This window comes from Neopelma chrysocephalum, unplaced genomic scaffold, assembly GCF_003984885.1.
Source record: "Neopelma chrysocephalum unplaced genomic scaffold, ASM398488v2 Primary Assembly neopelma1_24, whole genome shotgun sequence".
In the NCBI taxonomy this organism is placed as follows: Eukaryota; Metazoa; Chordata; class Aves; order Passeriformes; family Pipridae; genus Neopelma; species Neopelma chrysocephalum.
The window spans coordinates 34889159-34912787 of record NW_020897693.1 but is presented as its reverse complement, the minus strand read 5'-3'; the positions used below and the strand labels follow the sequence as shown (position 1 = coordinate 34912787).

General features: G+C 50.9%; 1 protein-coding gene across 3 annotated transcripts in view; it reads right to left on the bottom strand.

Annotated features, from left to right (window-relative positions):
* TMEM63C (transmembrane protein 63C) overlaps nucleotides 1–21849 on the bottom strand; it is a 32343-nt gene extending 10494 nt beyond the window's left edge. The window contains exons 1-5 of one of the 3 annotated variants that reach the window (XM_027672363.1): nucleotides 21642–21849; nucleotides 3446–3560; nucleotides 2950–3170; nucleotides 2560–2639; nucleotides 1338–1425 (exon numbers count right to left, since the gene is read on the bottom strand). In XM_027672363.1, coding sequence (XP_027528164.1) covers nucleotides 1338–1425; nucleotides 2560–2639; nucleotides 2950–3156 — 375 coding nt within the window. In that variant the 5' untranslated portion in view covers nucleotides 3157–3170; nucleotides 3446–3560; nucleotides 21642–21849. Of the gene's footprint in view, nucleotides 1–1337; nucleotides 1426–2559; nucleotides 2640–2949; nucleotides 3171–3445; nucleotides 3561–7391; nucleotides 7560–21359; nucleotides 21614–21641 lie in introns of those variants that run through there. The other 2 variants (XM_027672352.1, XM_027672372.1) reach the window with 2 other exon arrangements.
* Nucleotides 21850–23629: the final 1780 nt, after the last annotated feature.

Genomic DNA, 23629 nt, shown 5'->3' with positions numbered 1-23629 from the left:
CTCTTCACTTCACCACTTTCCGGAGGATTTACAGAATCATAGAATTGTAAGGCTGGAAAAGACCCCTAAAATCATTGAACTATTAACCAAGCACTGCTAAGTTCACCACTAAACCATGGCCCTAAGTGCCACATCTACAGAGCCTTTAAATACCTCTAGGAATGGTGATTTCACTACTTCCCTGGGCAACCTGCTCCAGTATCAACCCTTTCAGTGAAGAATTTTTTACTAATATCCAATCTTAATATACCCTGGTACAACTTGAAGCCATTTAGTTCTGTCTCTTGTTACCTGGGAGAAGAGATCGTCCCCTACCTGTGCGGGTGAGCTTGCACTGGAACAGGTTGCCCAGAGAGGTTGTGGAGTCTCTTTCACTGGAGTTATTCAAGAACCACCTCGATACAATCCTGTGCCATGTGCTCTAGGATGACCCTGCTTGAGTAGGGAGGTTGGACTAGATGGCTCACTTTGGTCCCTTCCAACCTTACCCATTCTGTGATTTTGTGATTCCGTACTTGCTTTTATGCTCTCTACAAACTTCTCCACAAAACTGCTCTTCTCCCCTCTTAGTGTACTTTACATCTAATCTGGCAGAGACGAGATTTTCCTCATTTCTGAACAGTTCAACTTTTTAAAGGATGTCTTCTTACTTCTAATAATCTCCCTTAATCTGCTCTTTAGAGTGATGGCTTTCCCTGTGATCTCTCTCACTTATTTTTTGATGAGCAATATACATTTGCCTAGAGCATCTGTTACAGAGGCTTTTAAACAGGCCTCCTGCCACCTGCAAGGGTCTTGCTTGTTTTGCTCCTTTCCTGCCTAGTTTTTTTTAATAAGTCATGTCATTTTTTTCATAGTCACACCAGTGACTGACTCTTGAGCTTTTGCTCAAAAAAGAAAGAGGCAGTAAAGTGTGTCCATCTATGTTTGTTTCCAGCAAAGTCTGGTGTGCACCTGTGTGACAGAGAAACAAAAGGTTACTTTAAAGCCCCAGCATTCAACTGTGCTGGCAGAGGAGGAAATATGGTGCAGGGGACTCTGTCCTGATGGTTGAGAAAGATCCCTGCAGGCATGCAGCAAGGCTTTGGTCATGCATCCAATTAGGTTCCCACAGCTGCAAGGACAGCCATGCAGCTGGGAGATGCTTGCCCTGATGGGAGCATCCCCTCAGAACTGCCATTCAAGATATACGCCTCAAAAGAATCCCGGACAAAGAAACCCTCCAGGTTCAATTTCTCCTATTTAACTTCTGACCTGGGTTTCTGATAAAGAACAGGACAGCCTGGGCCAGGACAAGCCCAGTCCAAGCTCCCACTGCCACAGCCACTGGCACTCACCACATCCTTGTTGTCGGCATCCAGGGGGCTGCTTTCTGACGGGGACTTCTCCTTCTCGCTCTGCTCTCCATAGAAAAGCGAGGTCAGACTTTGCAGTGAGGGGGGAAGAGGAGGGGTGAGGCATAAGAGAAGCAACAGACAGGAGAGAATAAGCACCCTTGGAGAAGTTCTCTCCTAGGAGAGCAGCGCAGGAAATGCCTCCCCCCCTCCCTGCATCCTGCACTGGGGCTGGACCAGTGACTACAGCTGGGCTTGGGACAGAGGGGTTGCATCTTGCTGCCTCTGTGCTGAAAAGTCTCCACAGCTTCTCTGTGGCCCTGACCCATGACGGGGTGGCTCACAGAGAATTAGCCTTAGCTCCAGCATAAGGGCCTGCTAAAACAGATATTTTCTATTCCACTGTTTTCTGACGTCTCAAATGGTTTTACAGTAAAAAGAAATGTAATCAAAACTTGCATTTTAAGTCTTGATTGCCCTTTGATCTCCCCAGTGAAGGGAAACATCACCTGTCCATTGCCTGACTCAGCTCCAGAGTCCAAGGCCAAGATGAGCTGGAGAAGTGAGAAGGCAGGAGTGGGCCAGTGTTTGCTCTTGCAGGCTGCCCAGCGTTACAGAGACCCCACCTGTGTGCAACCTGCCTGTGCAAAGAAAGATGCTTTGCTGCCCAGGGTGAGCCATGCTCTGGCAGGCAGACAGTTGTGGGAAGCACAGCCCACCTGGAAATCTCGTCTGGCCTCTACTTTTACTAGAACACTGTTAATTTTTGTGGGATTCTGCATCTGGCCCAAATGACAGGCCAGGCAAGTTGTGTAGGTACGTGAGGAACAGTATTATAGCTGTGTGTCTCCCTCTGCCCCCTCCACCAGCCTGTCTTGTTCATCCCAAGAGAGTGGCAGGAGAAGAGGCAGTGGCTCAGTCCCCACTCAATAGCAGCTGTTGGGCTTCTGTCCTTCCCAGGACAGTGCCCTCAATGGCACCCAGAGCACTGTTACCAAATGCTACCAGCAAGAGCGAATGAAAGCTCGTCCAGGCTTTCCCTATCCCCGCAGCAGATGGTGCCTGTGTCTCCATGGGCAAGGACAGCCAGGCCATTCCCAGTGGGGAGGAGGGACAGTAACACCTGCTGAACTTCTCTGTGTGCCACCCTGCAGTGTTTGCCTTCCTTCCAGCCCTCTTGAAGAGAATGGAGCCATCACCCACACTGGCTTTGCATCCTCCTTACCTATCATTGTCCATCAGCAGCGCCAGGCGCCCGTAGTCCCAAGCCGCTTTCCGAAGACAGGAGAAGACCAGAAGGAGAAGCTGAAAGAAGAAAGAGGAGACCCCATGGGACCTTCTCACATCCCTCCTTTCTGCTTTCTCACTCATGAGCCCAAGCTCGTGCAAACTCTTGCCTCAAGCCGAACTGTTCCTGCTCTGTGATCTCACCACTGCTGCCCAAGTGCTCCCTGCTGCCCATCAATGATGTGGGCAAAGCCCTTGGTCTCCTGCACTCACTCCCATTCTCCCAGTCAGCTGTATGCACCGGTGCATGGGCTGCACTTGTGTGTGGTTGTCAGAGCACCCAGGGGCTGCAGTGCTGGTAGAAATGGTACCCTCCTGGCTCACTCACCAGCCAGAGGATGAAGTTGATGGCAAGCACAGTGGGCACTCCCCCGAAGGGCAGCCCTTCCAGGACGGTGCTGCGGGAGCGGGCGCTGAAGCATTGCTCCTCTGTGCTGTTCAACGGGGCATCCAAGAAGATGAGCACATCCAGCGAGGTGGGGGCGGCACCATCAGGTGCTGGCTCCACTGAGTACATGCTCTCCATCAGTGCCATTGTGGGGTCTCACCCTGCAACACAGAGGCAGGGGTATGGATGGAGAAGCCTTTGCTTGAAAAGGGGTCATGGCTCTTCCAGGTCTCCTCCATCAAAGTCTGAGGAGTTCACTAAGAGTAGGGCAGGGAGAGGACTGGTTGGTGACCTTGGAGCATCCCCAGTCCCAGTTTCTCCCAGGGAGTGGCCGTGGGACACAGGGCAGGGGGTGTTGCTGAAGAAATCTCACAGCTACTTCCTGCCCTTTCCCCACTCCGTGAAACCCCATGCTATTTGGTTGTCTTTGTCATACCTGAGACAGGTCTCTCACCACCTCTGCCCCTCAGTCCTGGAAGCTGGGTTGAGTCATGGCCACCCTGGTGCAGTCAGCAGGCAGGAATGAGGAGCTGAAGCATTTGCTTGAATTTCTGAGAAAAAGAGCAATGATGATGTTAACAATTCAGCTGCTGGGCTGCACTTGCTTCTCTCCCCACAGCCAGATATATACTGCCTATGGAATATCCCTAAGCCCTCCTCTAGCATCACAACCTCCCTTTCAGCTTTCCACCTGAGCAGAATTGTTCCTTCCAAGGTATCGTCTTCAGAAGAATTAGTTTCTCAAAACCCTAAATGCCAAGCTTCCCCCCCACCTTCCCCGGGAGCCGATACCACAGGCTACATTCCTCACTGACAGAAGACACTTCAAGGCCATTAACGGCCAAGACTGTGGCTTGTTTCCAAAACCTTTCCTACTACCATGCTTTAGGTAGGCGAGGATCCTCTCCAAACATGCAGTGTCTGGGAACCCTGGGAACAAGCACTCTACAGCAGCCAACATGGCTGTTACTCATGGGGATGCCACAGACCTGCATGCCAGGACACTGATGAACAGCCGCTGCACTCACCAGAAGGACGAGAGAAGAGGGAAGCAGTACAGCAAACACTAACAAACATGAGGTGGGGACAAGGGGGCCAGAGTCTCTTTTCCTCATATGCCTGTTGTGCCTCTGTGCCTTAGAGTCCCCCGGGCACCTTCAAACAGCTGCTTCTGGTGCCTGGAGAGCTGTGCAGCCTTCAGAGGAGAACAACTATGTCTATGGTGAGACCAAGCACAGTCTTTGGAGGCCTTGAGCTGCCAAATAATTGTTCTGGTCCTGAGCAAGGGCTTTTATTGGATGACCTCCAAGGGGGTCCTTCCAACCGCAATTATTCTACATCCCTAATCTCAGGAACTTGTACTCTTGACAAGAACATCTTCTGGCCTGCCTGAAGTTTTTAAGGAGCTATATAAGTGCCTTGCCTTGCAGACATGCTGGGCACAGTATATTATGGCCAATATATTGTGAACAGGGTAAAGGCCACATGAAAACTCAGAATGGTGTATTAACATGTACTCCTGTGAGTTTTACATTCAAGCCACTGGGCATTCATTCCTCTCCTTCCTTTGTATCTATATTCCAGCCACAAATGGGACCCTGCTGCAGCCCCTGCAGTCACACAGACATTGGTGATCCCTGCTGGAAGATGCTCAAAGCCCACAAGGACAGGATTAAGAAATGGAGGACGATGTAAACAAAGGCAGCTTGTACCTCCGGGGATCTGAAGATGTGAAGTGTTTATGGCAGTTTTTTCCACCAAGATCAAACAGGATCAACTCTTCTTCAACACCAAAGAAAACCTGATTGAGAGGTCCTTGGGGAGCACAGAGATAGCACACACAAAATGTCTTGGCTTAGAAAAGGGATCTTCCTGAGCTCTACACAGATATGCTTTTGTTGGGAAACATTTACTTCTGCTGTGTCAGTGTGACAGATGGGAGACTACAGTAGCACGTGATTTTATATACACTGCTGTAACCTCAGCCTCTCTCTCTTAGACCATACAGTTTGCTGCTTGAGGAGATTAGTTCTGTCCTAAAGCTCCTGAGAAGCTCAGACACCCACACCCCACAGCTGAGCAGAGCAGGCAGGCTGAGAGTGCTGAGGCAGGAGCTGACACAGGTTATATGCCTAAGAGACTGACTCTCTTTGACCTCCTCATCCAGGGAAAGAACAGGCTAAGGAAGAAGGAGGTTTTCAAACACAAGAGTTGACAAAAAAAAAGGTTCTGACAGTCTGGACACTGGGGATTCCCTAGGGATTCTCAACCCAAGCTCTCAAGAGGGTTGAAGAATTTAAGAACTACTCTTGGTGCCTGCAGTTTCCAAATTAAACACAAAAAAGATGATGACTTGCTATTTTCTTAATTCCTGAAGCATAAATTTCATCCCAAAGAAAAATCTCCACTGGAAGTCTACGAGTGGCTGGGATGATTGGACCAAGGCTACGAGCCCAGAAGAGCCTGAGACCCACCCCACTCCAGGGTTAGGTTGGCATCTGGCTATCTGCAGTCCCTCCTACTGTGCATACGGTGCAGTGTCACCTGAGTCTTGGGCTTCAGTGTCTGCTACAGATCTGCCCATCCTGCCTACAGCATCTTCAGTTCTCCTCAGAGGTCCCTGGCCATATACACATTGATCTGGCCAGTCCGTGGTGTCTGGAGACATCATTGCCCATGCTGGGACAGCTGAACATTAGTGTGACTCTCAAAAGAACTGCCAAGTCACCTGAGATATGCTGATACTTCTCCAAATGGCATCCCAGTAGACTTGGGTCTGAAGTACCATCACTGCACCCAGGTGTGAAGTGATGAAAGGGCTGGCAAAGCCTCCCTGTGGTGCCCTCAGTCATGGCCTGCCTCCCAGCCAAGGCTGGGAGTCCTGTACTTCAAGGGCCAACATGGCCCCATCAGGATACAACCCCTGACAAGTGACCTCCAACAAGAGGAGACCTGTGGGAAATGAGTGGGCTACTCTGGCAAGCGGCAGCTGGCTTGCCTGCCTCCTGCTTGCCATCAGGCAACCACCTGGGCCACCAGGACTTCTGGCCAGGGTCTGCTCTTTGCTATGGAAATGCTCTCAATCTGTTCCTCGCAATGTGCATATCTCCCTCCCTCTCTCCCCTCCTCCTGTAAGCAGCAGAGCCATTGCCATCTGGCATTTTCAGCTGCTAAATAATTCACTGCCTTTTTGTTAACAAGGAGAGTGTGTCTTTGACCGACAGAGCTGTTAGACCTTCAGCAAATAAACAAGGAGACTCCTAGCAACTTCCAAGTCCCTTCTCTGCCACCACCACTCCACCACCCAGCGGTAAGATCGTGAAGCTTGTTTCTAGGCACCATTTTCACGCTTGTAGGAGGAACATCCTGTTGGAGGATGGCAGGGTGAGGGGGATTTTCACAGAGATCTGTACAAGTTGTCTTTCCCTATCAAGTCCTTGTTGCTATCCCCTTCCCCCAGTAGCAGATATTTTGCTCCTGGTGGCCAAAAGCAAAGGGTTTCTCCTGGAGATGGTATCTCCTGTTCTAAGCTCTCCTGCCCCGAAATTTCCCAAATGCAAGCCTTCACCCTCCCAGCCCAACCAGTTCATGTCTCTCCACCTAGCACTGCTGTTTCAATATCAGACTGCAGAGAAATTTCAGGAACAGAAGATACCTGATGACCCAGTCCAGCTCTTTCCCCTCTCTCTTAGTCACCTTCAAAGGAGCTCAAAGGAGCCATCATGTCATGCTCAGGCCCGTAACACAGTGTATCTCAGCTCCTCTGAGGCTGATGTTGAGGTCACTCTCCTGCCCTTTCCCTGATCCCTTCAACCCCAGATAACCAGAGAAACTTACCTCCAAATACCCAAACCAGTACTTTTCTAGACCATTTGTTCCAGCTAAACTCACCTTTTATGGTGCTGCTCTTAGAAAAGTTTATACAGATTATATAGCTGCAGCATTACCATTAAAATAACTATTGGGAGCAACCAGCCAAAAGTAAATCATGTAGCTGCTCTAGGAACAAGACATGCAGCAGAAACAGTGAGAGCAGATTTCTGCTCACGCACACCAAGAACAGCTTGAGCTCAGACCTGTAGGACATGTTCAACCTGCCTCTGGTTGGACAGGTACATTTTTCGGTATACAGAGTTATAGATCCCAGGAACACTGCAAGTCACACTTGAAGTCACTGCTGAAACCCCTAAGCTAAATTTTCACACCACACATTTTGCAGTACGCAGGTGACAACTCTGTGATAGTATCTGAAAGGTTCAACCAAACTCACAGCATTGCCAAAACAGTTCCTGTTCCCAGCTATGCCACTGCCATTGTGCTTTTCCCGATCTTAAGGGCCAAAGGAGGAAATACTGTTGTGAATAACAGAGCTGGGTGGGTACCTTCACCTCCAGAAGGCGTCGGGACAGCTTCCCGTCAGCTGTGTATGAGGCAGCGCCTCTAGATGCCAACCACAGACAAGTGTCCCTCGTTCTCCTCCCTGTTCTGGAGAAGCAACAGCAATGGACTAGTCAAGAAACACAAGAGTGGACAGGGTTGCAGTTGGGAAAATGAAGCAATAACATAAAGGCAGAAATTGCAATATATGATCTATCCATTATAGGTCTTACTCAGAGGAAAGATGCTAAAATAGGGTTAGCAAACATATAGAGCAATAGAGACAGGCACTCCTTCTTTCTTCTCTTCTTGATGGCTGTGAATGGACAGTGAGTGTATGAGATTTGTCATAAAAACTGATTTGCTGGATAATTTCTATGACGCATTTTCAGTGTGTAAGGTCTGCCTTGAATATTCAGTGCCCTCTTTGTTTTGTTGATATACCAGCATATGTTTATTCTCTCTGGTTGGGTGGGCACTAATCCAGAGAATCAGATTTCCAATTAAAAATAAGGCATGTCTTAATTGCGAATACAATTTTTCAAGATTTGTCTTTCCCTTGAAGCATCCTGCCAGCAAACTCATTTGCTAGGGGATTCACGGACAGCTGGAGTAGCAAAACATCAAAACAAAGTCTTGGGAGCACTGAGATGACTAAGCTGAGCTTTCCAGCATGCCTACACACACCCAGCCTCAGTGTCCCACTCTGGCAGGGATAGGGTTAATGATTTTGGCTGGTGGGTGGGCAGCCAGAGCACAGGGCTGCTGATGGAGCAATCGGTGGCTGAACAAAACCAGCAGAAAAGCCAGGCTGAGGACCTAGACCATGCCTCCTAGAAAACAAGCGTCTGTGCTACCCAACTGCCTCTGCATCCTTCTTCCATCACAAGTCGATTTTGGCCAGGCTGCAGGAGGGGAAAACAAGGACTACTGTAACAGGGAGATCAGGTTCATGCCTTGGTGTGCACAGAACCAGGCAGGGAGGCAAATCTCCAGTGTCCCACCCTGCGGGACTGCAGTGACCGACCTTGCAGGACTGCAGCGAGAGGGCAGGACACCTGAGCCACTGCCACTGACTCAGCACGGCTAACCAAGTACCTCAGGATGGGAAAAGGCTCATCAACACCCTGCACTGAGCTCAGCACACACCCCAGCAAAGACAAATACGGAGCACGGTGACCTCTTATTTCTGTAGCTCAATGCATGGCAGAACATGTCCCTAAGAGAGGTGAGCACAGAGGGGATGGGACCACAGACAGAGCCCTCCAAAACCCCACAGAGGTCCCTTCACCCTTTCCTCTTAGATTCATGGCCTCCAGGTCCAAAAGGCAAAGAGAGGATCCGGCTGCTCATGGCCTGTGAAGTGAGCACGTGTGGGAAAGCAGCATCCCTGGGCACAGCTCTTTGCACCTGCTTCAGTATCGCCAGGAAAGGCACCTGCACAGGAGACCAACACCACTGTGGCAGCGCCTTACCCCCCCTGGGGCAATGACCATAGAGACTGGAGCCAGACCCTGCTGGGGAGCCAAAGTGCTGGACGCAGAGAGATTGATGGCACAGACTATTGGGGTGTCCTGTGCAGGGCCAGGAGTTGGACTCAGTGATCCTTGTGGATCCCTTCCAACTCAGCATATTCTATGATTCTATGACACTGACACTGGTGTGAATGCTGTGCCCACACCCTGCGAGGCCATGGCATAGACAACCCACCAGCAGAAGACCCCATCCCACCACCAGTAGGACATGGGACATACACCAGCCTGTTCTGTTAGCCTGCTGGAAACCGGATTCATCTTCCAAACAAGGAGAACCAAGAGCAGCAACATGGCTGGTGGGCAATAGAGGCTGGGGTTAGTAGGGTTTGGAGGCAAAGGACCACTCTGCAGCAACAGATGACTCCTAACAGGTATAAAACACCTGCTCAAAGACTACTTTTGTCATTGCCAGTGAAGATATGATATTCAGAGAGGCCAGGAGGACTCATGTTCTCATTGATCCCACTCCCTCCCCACCCATACCCACCACTCAATGAGTTCAATGAATGTGAGTGCATGGCTGAGTGCATAAACCTGCTTAAAAATTGTGTAGATAAACTTCACCTTCTCCACCAGAAAGCTCTGGTACTGCTCTCCCACTGAGAAGCAGAAATGCCTGCCAGGCTCACTGCCAGCCAGGGCAGGAATGCAGGGGGAACAGCCAGCCCAGGAGCCCACCCAGACCCTGGGGATGCAAAGTCCATGGCGAGGTTCTTCCCCTCAGTGGTGAGCCTGCCTTTGGCACTGCCACTCCTATCCCCCAGTGCTTCACCTTCCCAACCTGTCCTGCCAACACTGTCCATATAAATAATGTAACCCATCAGGAGGCTGAGACTGACCCCATTTTGGGGAGCCAAGCAAGTTTTTCTCTGCTCAGGAGTCGTAGGTTGTCTCTACCTCCAGGAAACCCTGTGCAGGGTCATGCTGCCCCAGGGACTCACCTGAAACCAATACAGCATTTGAGAGCCAGACCCTCCCCTGCCATGTCCCCCTGTAGCGGCTGCCATATCACCTCCAGCTATCTGTCCTCCCCTTCTTGCCCGGCACCACCATGCAGAGTGGGGTTTTGGCACTTGGACAGATTAAGCTCCATGAAGTTTTTGAAGGAGAAGACATTCCAGTCCCCAGCCTCCCTTGAGACTCTGTAGGACAAAATTCTGGCCTTCCTCTGTGATACCAAACAGCCACCTGCGTAAGCCCCTTCTCCTGTGGGCCAAACTGATTTGCTGCAGCGCTCCTCAGTACAAGTATAAAGCCAAATCCCAGGCAACCGAGAGCAAACAGTGCTTACAGTGAGATCTACAGTCACAGAGATTTGTTTAGGCCAGTGCGTGGGAGATGCTGTGCACAGAGCAGCTCTTCTCCAGCGCCTCCTCCACACATGTGCTAGCCAGCGGCTGCTGAAGCCAGCGCACTGAGATTGGGAAGGAAGAATCGGAGCGGAATTTATTCGTTCCACCCCCAGCCATTTTTGCCACAATTGACTAAGCTGCCACTGCAGGCTGGCTCTAACCCATGTTTGGTTTGCATTTCCCTCTCCTGCTGTGCACACAGTGTACTGAGCCCCTCACACCACACTTTGTGTGTGCAAGGCACCAAGCAAACATGAGCTAATGGGGCTGCAAGCTCCTAGGGCAGGCGCCCGTCACTCATTCTGTATCGTGCACCCTTGTCCTCTGATAACACTTAAATCAACACTCTTCAGCACAAAGGATTACGTGGGCCAAGCGCAGCCCAAGCAGAGGGTGGGGAGCTGCTGGGCTGCTAATAAGCAATGGCTGGGAGCAGAGAGCCAGAAAAAGCGGCCTTATAATAAAGATGGGACAGACTTTTAAATAGGGCCTGTAGTGATATGGTTTTAAACTAAAAGAGGGTAGATTTAGACTAGATATAAGAAAGAAATTTTCTATGATGAGGATGGTGAAACACAGGCACAAGTTGCACACAGAGGTGGTAGATACTCCATCCCTGGAAACATTCAAGGTCAGGCTGGACAGGGCTGCGAGCAACCTGGTCTAGTTGAAGATGTCCCTGCTCATTGCAGGGGGGTTGGACAACATGACATTTAAAGGTCCCTTCCATCCTAAACTTTTGTATGATACTATGAAAAAGCCAGGGCTGACGGTGGGGGATGGAGACCCCAGTAGCTCACAAGTGGGAAAGGGGCAGGGTATCATCCTGGGGTCTCCGGTTAGCATATACACATGTGCATGCACTTCTATTCAGAAAAACAGTACTTCAGGAAAATACTAACCCTGGTACCACCAGATTCCTGCTCCAAGCTGGGACGCTGCATGCTCTTCACAGTCCTTAGGGCAACCCCTGCTCTTGCAGTTAATTAATGATGATACATGCAGATGAGGATACCTCCCAGCCCCTGCTGCCTTTGTGACTGAGGGCCATGGCAGCTGGCCCTAGGGAAAGGTTTGAGCTTCCCTGCAAAGGGTATCTCTGGGCTGCTTATTGCTTGCCAGCTCCAAGACCACAGTATGTGCCCACATACAGCCAGTCTCGCAGAGGCAGCTCACATTTGGCCTTGAAGACTAGAGGAAGGCACCTCTCAGCACAGCTGCAACGGTGGTGGGATTGCTTCTTCCACCACCCCAGGTAACTGTTCTCACACAGAGGAGGATTTTAAGGCCTTTGTGAAGGAAAGTGCCACCTCCATTGGGAAAAACACTCCCTTGTGGAAACCTATTTACAAACCAGGAGCAGCTGTGCCTCGGTCAGGGCCTGAAGCTGTCACTGGGAGTCACAGGCATCTTTCACAGTGCCACAAGATGCTAGGAGCACTGTGGTCCCTGGAGATGGGGGAAAAGACAGGATGAGATAGGGAAAAAGCAGCTCTTTCCTGCCCAAGTCCCTTCCATTGTTTGGGGAGCAGGGAGCTGTGGAAGGTAGAAAGGAGAGTGGGAGGTTCATATCCTGCTTTTCATAAAGCCTCCTGCTGCAGAGACTGCCAGCTGTAAGAGCAGCCAGCACAGCTACAGCCATCACTAGTGAGCAGAGGGAACTTCACCCGAGGGCAGAGGGAAGGAAATGGTAAGGAGGGGACTTGGATTGTGCATGAAAGGGACGCAGACCAAGAAGCCCAATATCACACTGCTTGGGCCAGGCAATTATGGTGGCTTTGCACCCCAGTGTCCTGCCTGGCCAGGATGGCATGGGCCACTTGGGGATGGCAGGGACCTCATCACTGAGCTGGTGGAGAAAGCAGGTGCATTTCAAGCCCTTGCACAGCCACTCTCAGCTGCTGAGCTCCAGCCAGCCCTCCTCACAGCTCGTGGCCACAAGCCTGCCGTGCCATGTGGGGTGAGCATGGGTACATGGTGGGCTAGCAGGGGTCTGGCACTCATGCTGCTGGGCCCATCTCTGCTCCACTCCAGCCTGCTGCTCCCTGACAGTACTGGGACCTGGGAGTACTCTCCCACTGAGCACCCTCATCCCACAGCCTCCTAGGAGTCAGTGGGCAGTGTTATGTTGATCTGTTGATCCCCTTCTCCTGGGGCCAGCCATTTACCTTTCTCCACACTGCTCTGAGGGATGCCTTGGTGCCCAGCTGCCACCAGCCTCTCCACCCTTCAGTCCTCCCCAGCTTCAAGCAGCCACAACATCCCCCACAGCTGATTCTGCTGCAGGAGCAAAAAACCACTCCTGCCCTGCCTAGCTCCCCTCTCTGCAAGCACAAAAGCTTCTTCCTGAGAGCAGTGCATTACAATGCTATATATATATACACAAAATACAATTTTAGAGCATCTGCAGAGCTAGAACATTTCTATTGCCTGTGCTTGGTGCCAGGAGAAGAGTGAGGTTTGGGCTGCAGCAGGAGACCATGAGCACACCACACGCCAATCCTGGCCTTGACAAGGCTTTCCTCCCACCTCTGCCCAGCTTCCGAGCAGATTTGGGTAACACCATATGACTGGGATGAATCACACCGTCCTGGGAGCACGGGAGCTGGCAGCTCAGTGAAGGCTCTGGCACCCGTGAGTTGCACAAGCAGGGATGGCCCCAGAAGATGCTGTGTAAGTCGCATCCAGCCGTGCCAGAGGGATTAGCTCTCAGCACACTGGTTTGAGTCAACAGTGCATCAAAGGGAAGGGAAAGCCTTTGATGGTGTACACAGGTGCCTGCAACAGGAGGGCAAGGGGAGAAAGTGCTCCCCAAGGCCTGGCTTGGCCACCTTCTTCCCCTGGGGATTCATCCATAGGGGAACAATCAAATCACCACCTATTTCCCAGACTGTAAGCAAATTTGGTCCTTTCAAAGAAGGAGAGAAGAGACTGAACCCATCTCATAGTCTCGACACCAGATTGCGATGCCTTTGCCTGAGCCACAGGCCAGCCGCCTGCCCTGCCACCAGATCCTGCCCCCATGCAGGGCAATCCCGGTGCTGCTTTTCACTGGGGCAGCAGAGGGAGCAGGCAGTCACTCTCCTCTGGTCACTGGGACAGACATCCAGCCACCTTTGCAGCCCACACAGCTTTCATCTCCTGGGGGAGATGAAAGTTGTTGCTGCTGCAGCCAAAGGAAGGGGGCTCTCCCAGGCACATGTGGAGCTGCAGACACGCGGCTCTGCAAAGCACTGACCGTTTCAGCCTCCTCCCAGTGCGACGGGTGCTCACATAAGGTGACAAGACAACTTGTCCCCATCATTTCCATCACCCCTGGGGAATTCCTCTCGCTCACAACACCCGAGCACAGCTCCAGTCACATATCTGCTGCAGGGCACAGCAGAGCCAAGCAGAACAGAGCAGACAGCCCATCACACCCACCAGCTTGCTCTCATCTCCTCTACGGAGAGGACCTGGAGAGATGGCCCTGGAGCATCAGAGATAAGAGGGAAATCACAGGACTTTTGCGGCAAAGACTGGGGTTCAGGATCCCCCCCATACACACGTATCACAGGCAGGTGGCCCAGAACACAAGATGAGTGGGACACAGATGGCCAGGAGGCAGACTCTGTTGTGCCAGTGCTGCAGGCTGGTCCTGCCCGCACCTACCATGCTGCCTTCCTGCCTGGCTCCAGCTATGCCCACTGGCCAGTAGCTGCCCACAGCCAGCGCAAGGGGCGTCGGGAGTAACAGATGTGATGGAGAAAAACACAAGAAATGGTTTCTTTCCCTTCAGGCAGAGAAGGAAGTGTCGCATCTGGACATGTACAGCAGCCAGGCTGGGAAAGGGACAAGGCACTGGGAGGAGAGAAGCTGTGGGCTGAGAGGCACAGCATCGCCCAGAGGATGTGAGACAGATGGCAGATTTGGCAGTAGGGTGGTCACTGAGAGACCTGCAAGCTCTTTCTGCTGCAAGAGCAAGCAGAAACACAACACTGCGTGAGGGCTGTCAGCCCAGCCTGGCAGGTTTGCTGGGGGATCACATCCTTTCAAACAAGCCACATCCAACAGGCAGCATCAGAGACACTTCATGGGCAAGTCAACCTTGGAAAAAGGCTACCTAGGATCGGGGGGAAATGGAACGGAAGGCAGAGAGATTGTCCTTGATTTCTCTTCACAAGCCTGCCTTCCCTGCATACAGGGCACACAGCCAGGTTGGTACTCAGGGAAGGGCTGGAAGCCCCTGCGCTGCTTTGCCCACTCGGCCAGCAGTGCAGGGTCCCCAGGCAGCCAGCCCCTGCCCTTCACATCATCACTGGAACAGAAAAGAAAGGGAAATTAAACATGAGGCACTGCAGCAGACAGCTGCAAAAGGAGCTTCCCCAAGTTCATGCCCCCTTCTCCTTCCAGGGCACTTCGGGCACAGCAGAGCAGCACCAGGAATGCAGCTGGCCAAAGAGATTTGGGGACCCAGAAGGGATCAGTGTCCCAGCAACAGCCACTGCAAGCCTCTTCACAGCCCAGCAGCTACTGAGACCCCGCCACAATTAGCAGGAATCAGACCGGCTCTATGTCCATTTCAGCAGAGATGCTTGGGGATGGAGCATTGATATGGAGGTGTTTGCACAGTGGCTGGGTGTCCTAACCCCGTCCCACACAAGGCTCTGCTCAATGAGGGAGAGAGACACCATCCCGCTGACACAAACACTCTCCCCACTTTCCACGTCTTGAACAAGGTGGGCCCTGAGGAGCAGAGAGTGTTCCCCAGCATGTTCAGGGAACATGCAGCCAGCCTGGACTGGACCTGGAGCAGGACTGGACCTGATGGTTGGCAGATCCTGTCATATGCCTGTGCAGCTCTTCTGCCCCAGGGGATGAGGAGGATGCAGCACAGAGGCCTCCCACGAGCAGCTGGGCAGGTGGAGGGATACCCCCGAGCATTGCTCCCAGCTTGGACTATTAAAGGCTACACACATACAGAAACTTATGCTGTCTCCAGGATATTTTCCACCAAAAAAACCCCATGAAGCCCAAAGAAATGTGGAGTGAAATCCCTTCTCTGCTGAAACAAACTGCATCATGCCTTTCACAAGGGCTGAAAATTCACCTTCTCATTCTAGAGGGAAATAAACCCCTGAAGTTTTACTTTGTGCAGGGGCTGTCCAAATAAAGAGCCAGCCCCTCAGATGTACCTGCTAGGATGAAGTAATCCTGAAACCTAGTAACTACCCTGGAACACACATAAAGTCATGATAGTGTATGTATGTACCCAAGACAAGACTTTGTGCATGGTCATAGTTTCTGTAAGTCCAATTACTAAAGTTTTGCATAGCAAACTTTATCCAGACCAATCAGAGAATGGTATTTGCAAAAACATCTGCAACAACTGAACGAAATCTGAAAGTCTAAAATGCACCATTCTCAGGAGGTGACACAGCCACTGCAGCTGTCATTATCAGTATTTGCTTTGTTGGGGCTTTTTTCTTGTTTTTAAAGAAGGAAGAGTTTGATGAAATTTCATGGAAGAAAACATAAGAAATTAAAAACCCAGATAAAATAATACTGAACTTGATGAAAATCTCCCAACAGAAAAATCCAATGAAGCTGCTTGATGAAAAGATTAGCAGCAGTAATATGAAAGGAAAAAGCAATAAAGAGGACTTGGAACCAGAACAAATAAAAGAATTATGACTCTTGGAAACATACATCTGACTTAAAAGTAATCAGATTTTGTCTGAAATAAAAACTTTTTAAATTAAAAGACAGCCAATTTAAAACTGGAAGTTCTTACAACCTACATGCTAAGACATTAGATCCTTCTCACCGGTGAAAAATAAATCAGTAGAAATTCATGTAGTATGTCCTTGGTGCCAGGTCTGCTCAGTGGGAGCTAAAGCCTGATGAACTGCAAAAATGGCTCTGACAGCATCAATCTTTTTTGAAAGCAGAGGGAAAAAAATGTTTCAATTAACTTAGTACATGGATTAGTTTAGTCAAAGTTCTGAAAAATTACTGCAGGTTAATGCAGAAGAGCTTGGTTCCCTTTCAAAGCCCAATGAAGATGAAGTGTGAGAGGATAACCTCTACTAATTCTGAATTCCTAAATGCCAGAAATAACCAGGATATATCACTGGTTATATTCTACATCTCCTCTAACAAAATTCTCTTCCTATGATATGGTATTATAGTAATACAATATAGTATAGCAGTACAGTATTGTTAAATTCATTATATATATAAATAATGTTTTCATAAACTTATTCTCTTTTGTTTTGTAGATCCATACATTTTAAGCAGTTTTATTTAACCAACTAGAAACCACTTGTTAAGTGCTCGCTTTCTGCAATTTGAATTGGACTTCATTTTCCACTGGACCTGAAATATAGCTGGACCAAATTTATAATAATGATGTGATATCTAATAAGAAATACAGCACCCACCATTTTGTAATGCAAGTAGTATGGACATTAAATATCTAAATAACCATATATTATGCTGTAAACCCACTCACATAAGCATGGTGCAGCCTCCTGCTCGGCCCCAGTGAGAATCAACTTGTCCTTAGGAAAAGAGCAGAAGTGTACAAGCATAGTGAGATTAAAAATAGGTATTTAGGTTTTGGCTTTCTGATCATTAATTTAAATTGTGACTTTAACCCATCCATCCTACTCAGCAGAAGGTCAAGAGCCAAACGAGGCACAGATCAAACTTATTCTGAAGTCTACGAAGTTTGGTTTGTTTTTCTGCCCTCTTTGCCATTATACTTCCACATAGTTCTGCCCTCCCTGAGAAAAGTAGCCCAGAAACACAATGAATAGTGCATGTCTCTAGCCTGGAGCCTGCAAATCCTGGGAGTCTCCTACTTATGTAGTTTGCGTACTCAGGGGAGCAAGGCAAACATCAACTTCTGGTCATTTCTCCAATGCTGCCTTGGTGACTGAATTTGTCAGAAGATAGAACAAATAAGCACAGAAGTGTTGAGGCTGAAGAGAGATCATCTAGTCCAGCCTTCCTTCTCAAAGCAGGGTTGGCTAGAGGAAGTTCTGCAGGACCATGTCAAGGTAAGTTTTGAATATCTTCCAAGTACGGACACTGCTCCGAACCACAGCAATGCCAAGAAGACCATCCCAACCTGCCGTTGGAACCAGATCCACCAGCCAGGTGTGTCCTAAGCCCCATGTTACTAGGGGCTGTCCCAGTGCCAGCTGGGATCCCAGCTGCTCAGGTGCCCTGTGGCCACAGCCAGCCACTTCCATGCCTCACGAGTCACCCCTCAGCTTCCCAGCCCTCACACAACCTTAGCACCTCAGTCTGTGCCACTTTCCTGATATGTCATCCTAGTGTGGGTCACCTTGCTGCATGGATAGCAGAGCAAGAGGATTCCTCCAGCAGGGTCACCTTGGCTTGGCCAGTGCAAGGTCCCCAGTCCTTGTCTCAGGATACCACAGGCTTACTTTGGGGAACAGCTGGGAGCCACTCCCCAGCTACCCTTCCAAACCTGAGGTCTGCCCTAACTTGCCCCCTGCAGCTCCTCTGAATTTTAGTCTCTCCTTGTCCATCCAACACAGCACATTAAGGGCCTCATTGTCTCAATTTCCATCACCTGTGCCCCAGCTGCCTCCTACCACCAACTCCCAGCTAACAATAAAGTGCTCTCCAGTGAAGCAGGTTCCCTTCCTTTCTGTCAGGAGGAATTCAAAATTACATGATGATGTATTTTTCCACCTTTCACAGCCTGCTTTTCAGCACTTGGGGATACAGTGAAGCTTGGCTTGTTCAGATCTTGCCTTCCTCTCAACTCACCCACAAATCTGCGGATGACAAGACTTTGGTGCTGGGGATAGGGGAATCGGGTCATCCAAAGCTTCTGCATACTCCCACTGAACAGGAGCACTGAGCCTCTCTGCTCTGGGATTCCATTTTAAACACATCTTTATTTGAGATCAAACTACCACTATGAGAAGCCCCTCCTTGGTCAAAATGGTACCCACAGCTTCTCATGGGGATGCTGCTGGGAACTGCACAACTGAGTCCTGTGTTGAAATGCTTCCATGCCACAGTGTTCATGCTCTCCAGAGGCTGGGCAACATTACAGCAATTTCAATCAGGAAGTCAATTTCTCGGGCAAAGAGGTTTTCTCTGCAGCCCTTAGCATGGCTGCAGCTCTTAAGCCAACACAGCTATCATCCAAGAGAAGGCTATACCAGGACAGAGAAGGCAGGACAGCACTGGGGCTTAGGCAACTATCAAAATGAGCCATAAAAAGCAAACCTGTTGAGGAGGTGCGAGATTGAGCCATGGCTGAACTGCCAGAGAGTTGAGGGTGACACACGGACCTGGGCAGAAGGCTGGGAGAGAGAAGCCCATGCCCCTGTCAGGCTACTCTACCCCACCTTCCTCTGCTTCTGCAGGGAGGCCCTTGGGGACCTGCTGCGCCCTTTCTCACCCATTAACCAGCAACAATAGTAGACTGCAGGATGGGAAGGGCTGTGCACTGCTCCCTGGACTGCTGTCCCATTGTTGCTGTAACAGTGTGAGCAAATTGCTGCCATTGTCCCCACCTAATAACAAGGTGTGATCACAGCCTAATTACCGTCTCAGACATATTTCCAGTAGTAACTTCAAACCAGCTTTGAAGAGGTGTTTAGGCACCTTAAAGTGCAGGTAGATGCCAAGTGGGATCTTCTAAAGCTCTAAGACCTCTTGTGTTTGAGGTTGATACCTGGTTAGGGACTGAATGTGATCGAGTCATAGCTGAAGGAAATTGGGACTGGAGCTGCTTCTCCTGAAATAATCTCAAAGCAAACCTGCTCTTACTCTGGGCACAGTGCATCAGCAATGCAATGTTTTCTTCAAACTTGGAGCTAGGTACACAAAATATACTTACAGCAACTAAAGTAGGTAAGAAATGCACAAGTGACAACAGCAGAAGGCTTTGGTGTTTGTACGACTCATGGAGGAGTCAGCATTTGCACAGCACACTGATGTTTGCCTAAGAGTTTAGGTGATTGATTAGTTTAATATCAATTGAATTCACTTGTGGGTGTTAGAAACATTTCTCCCTCTCCTTGCTGCTTTGGGAAAGCTCTCACAGTCTGTTCAGACAGGAGTATTTCCTGTGAGAAATATTTTAAAGCAGTGACACTCCTTTTACAACTCTGCAGATGTAGGCTCTGAAGCTGTGCTGAAATCTGCCTTATGTTCCCTTGGGCCAGAAGTCTCTGTATGGAAGGAGGGCAAGTATTTACCTGTGAGGGCCTATGCACATCCCTGATCAGCACCCCCAGAAAGCACTGCTATTTCTGTTCCGGTTTGCAGGACCACCCTATGCTTTCCATTGTCAGCAGCCAGCAAACCAGAGAAAAAACAGTTAACTTCAGGGAGAGCTGTAAAGAGGAGAGCAGTTACAGAGCGATTCAAGTGTTATCATGCAAAAAAAAATAAAAGAGCTCAAAGGCATTCGAATGGAGTTTCAGGAGCCAGGAGCCAGGATGGAGCCATGGGAAGAAAGCAGAGGTTTAAGCTCGAAGGGAAGCTGGAAAAGCCCATATGTGCTATGGAGTCAGAGGCTGCAGGGGTGCCGGCTGCCTCCCTGCTTTTATTTATTACTTATTTGTTTGCCAGTGGCTGTTTGCCAGGATACTTAAGACAAATCCTTCCTGAAGGAGACGCTTCTGCTTCCCTCTCCATCTGTTGTCCAGCCTTGACCACCACTTTGCAGGGCAGCAGGGAAGGCAGTGAGGCCAAGGCTCTGATCTGGTATCAGGGTCATTCTTTCTGCTTTCTATTTTTTCCACTTTCTCCCCTCTGAACAAATACTGCAAATCACTACAACAATACCTTTATCGCAAATGGCATATTTTGCTGTCTCTCTGCTGCTCAGACAGGCAGCCTGACGGTCATACGGCATCATAAATCCCCAACATGGGGCAAAGTGCTTTCTCATATCTTGTTTGCCCACCTGGTTTTCCCACCACACCCTGCTCCCCCCTGAACTCTCTGAAAGTGGAGAAGGGAGGTATGTGCAACAGTCCTGGGGATGGTGGCTAAACAGTTAAAAGGAAAAAGATGTTCATGCAGAAATAATATTTGCCAGCCAGACAAAGGTCTCTCTCTCTTTCTCCTGGATAACACTCCTTCTATTCAGGAGGTTTCTGAATAGCAAACCTACTGTGCTAGAGAGGATGGGGAAGCAAGTGAGGGACAAGGCAGGGCCTTGATCTGTGGACAGATCAGGATGAAGTAGTAAACTGGGGGAGAGCAGCTTGGCCAGAGCATTAGATCATCCCGACCCAACAGCTCTCTCAGAGTCATCAGTATCACAAAGCTGGAGAGAGAAATGGGGAGAGGTTCCCCCTCCTCTCTCCTGCCAGTACAAAGCAGATCTAGCACCATCAGGTGTGGCTCCCAGAAGGAGGATTCTGTGGCCAGGATTACGCGGGGACCAAGCATAAGCCATGACATGACACAGGGGCAGAGTGACATTTTATCTCACGTCACAGGACAGTGGTGCAAGTCAGCATGTGTGCACTGGGAAAGGACACTGAGGGGCTGGGGCTCACTCCCTGCTTCTGCCACCAACTTGCTCCAGCAGCCCAGGGAAGCCGCTGCACCTTGATGGGCCTCAGCCACCCATCAGGCGGGCGGACCCAAGCATTAATTAAAACCACTTTGCTACGTGGTCCAGGATGAAGGCAGGGAAACAGTGTCTAAACAGAGCCAAGTACCCAGATATCTTCCATAAAACCAACTCGTTCCTGACTCCCGAACCCGCAGAGCGGCCCTCGTGCGCTGTCCCGGGGCTGCCTGAGGCGATGCTGGCTTACCCCCACGGTGAGCATCCCCCGCCGCAGTCCCACGCGGCAGGCGTAGCTCGGCGCGGGCGGACCAGGCTCAGCCCCACGCACGCTTCCCCCCCACCCTCAACCACCCTACAGCCAGGTCGCGCTCCCCGGCCCGTCCTGCATCCCAGGAGCGCCCCAGTCCCCATTCGCCGGAGCTCCGCCGCCCGCCGGGACCCCGCCCGCTGCCGCGGCGCCGCCGGCCGAGCCCCGCAGCCCGACCGCGGCTCCCGCCCTGCCGCCGCCTCCCACCCCGGACTCACCTGCTGGGGGGCCCCGGCCCCGCTCACTCCGGGCTCCGCGCCCGCCGTCCCCCCGGGCTGCCCAGCAGCGGCCCCGGCCCGGCACCGGCAGGGGAAGGGGAAGGGGCCGGGGCCGCCGCCGCCGCCCCGCCTCCCCGCCCGCCCCGCTGCGGCGGAGAGGCCGCGGTGCCCGGGCTGCTCTCGCCGCCTCGCCGGTGCTGGAGGCCGGGGCCTGCGCTGCCGGAGCTCTGGGCTCCGCGGGGGAGCCGCCTCCCGGCCCGAGCCCCCGCCGCGCTCCCTCACCGTCTGTTCCGCGGCATCCGAGCGGGGGGCGAGGCGGCGGCCCCGGCGCTCTGCGCGGGGAGCTGCCGGCGGAACGCCTGGGTGCGGGGTCTGCGCGTCTCAGGCTATTTCTGGGTCTGAGGCTGTGCCCGCCGCATCCGCCGCTTCGATCAGCTTCCGCGGCGCTCGGGCTCCTCGGGATGGCTGCCCGGCGTGTGCCACGGGGGAGAGCGGAACGGGCCTCCGGGACCGACAGCGCGGTGGGGGCACACGGGGGGTCAGCCTCCAACACAGCGGCAGGGGCAGGTGGGTGGGTGCATATGAGACCTCAGCAGCGTTTTCAAAACCTCTCCCCTTGATGCAGCATTGCTCAGCTGCTTGGCATGGGTGGCGGCAGGGGTGGTAGCAAAGAAACTTGCTCGGGGTTTTGTTCCAGCAGAGGGTCCGTGCCTTCCTGTCATCAGGAGTGACCGGCAGGAGGGACAGGGACCTGACCCCACCAAGGTGCAAAGGGGCTTTGAGAGCCTCGCTTTCCTTAGGCATCCCACACTGCTCCCCGTTTCTCCAATCCGTGAGCATGCAGGCAGTGCACTTTATGCTGGAGAAATGGACAGCAGCATATCCAGGGCTGCAGTACTGGATGTCTCGCATGGCTACCAGTGTTCCCAAGTGATGGTCAGAGATACCACCTGCAAGTGAGCTACCAGGCTACAGTCACCAGAATGTGACTGCAGGGAAGTCTCACTGATATCCCAGTTGCTTCATTGCTCCCGCCTCCTATGGGTGGCTTGGGGTCCCACATCTGTGGCTTCTCCAGATGGCGAGTAAAGAGTGTTGTTCTGCAGCATCCTCTGATGGCTTGTTTGGGCTCATTTAATCTCTTTATGGTCGAAGAAGCACAGTTCAGTGATTAAGCTCCAGCCATTTAAAGAACCTTCCAGTCTCACAAGCACAGCCATGAAAACCATGAGGAGAAGCATCAAGAAACAAATGGAAGATAATGAGCTGCCAGCCAAGAACCTTCCTTCATACTGCAAGTGGAAATAGGCTGGCACAGCTCATGGACCATGAGGAACCAAGGGGTGAAAGCAAAGTGCCCCCCATGGCATCTTTCTTTTTTCAGGCTACCAAAAGCTGAGGTAGCACTCAGCTGGTTTCTGGTCTGCTGATGTATGGTAAAGAGAACAGGTGGGCTACAATGCCTTTTGATAAAACTTCACTATAAATGAGACCTTTATCTCCAGCCAATGACTTCTAGGAGCTACTATAGCCAAAGCAAAATATGCCTGAAACTTTAGGGAACAGCCAAAAAAAAAAAGATTTCCAAATCACTTTCACTGCCATCTTCTTCAGCCATATGTATGATGTGAATAATCCACACAGCTTGCCTTCTCACTCCAGTCTCAGTCCTACAGCATCACCAAGGCTTGGAGACCTTGACTGCTGCCTTGCATCAGGGGACACTCAGGAGAGAGCAGACGTGACTATGCCAGCTTAGTGCAACATGTGCTCTGCAAACACTGAGCAACAGGGGCTTATGGGAGAAACAAATCTGGGGGGATTTTCTAAAATGTCTCATGACTGTGATCTGCCACTGGGTCCTCAGTATTTGATACCCTACTTCCCAGCAAGTGAAGATTGTATTTTTCATAAGCCATGGTTTCTCTGACCTACTGAATGGAAACCAACATCCTCCATCACTTAAACTGGCAAATGCTGCTGGGAAATCTTGACTGCCGAGCAGAGCTGGTAACCTTGCTGCTGGTATGCTGCCCAAGTCCCAAAAGAGTGAACACCTGCTCCCCCTCCTTTGGCCTACCAAGACATCAGGGATCAGACAAAGCTGGACAAATCTAGCCTGTGCATAAGCCATTCCCTAGGGATATTTGTTCTTCCTGCTTCTGGCCCAGATTGTGCCTAGATAGAATAGAATAGAATAGAATAGAATAGAATAGAATAGAATAGAATAGAATAGAATAGAATAGAATAGAATAGAATAGAATAGAATA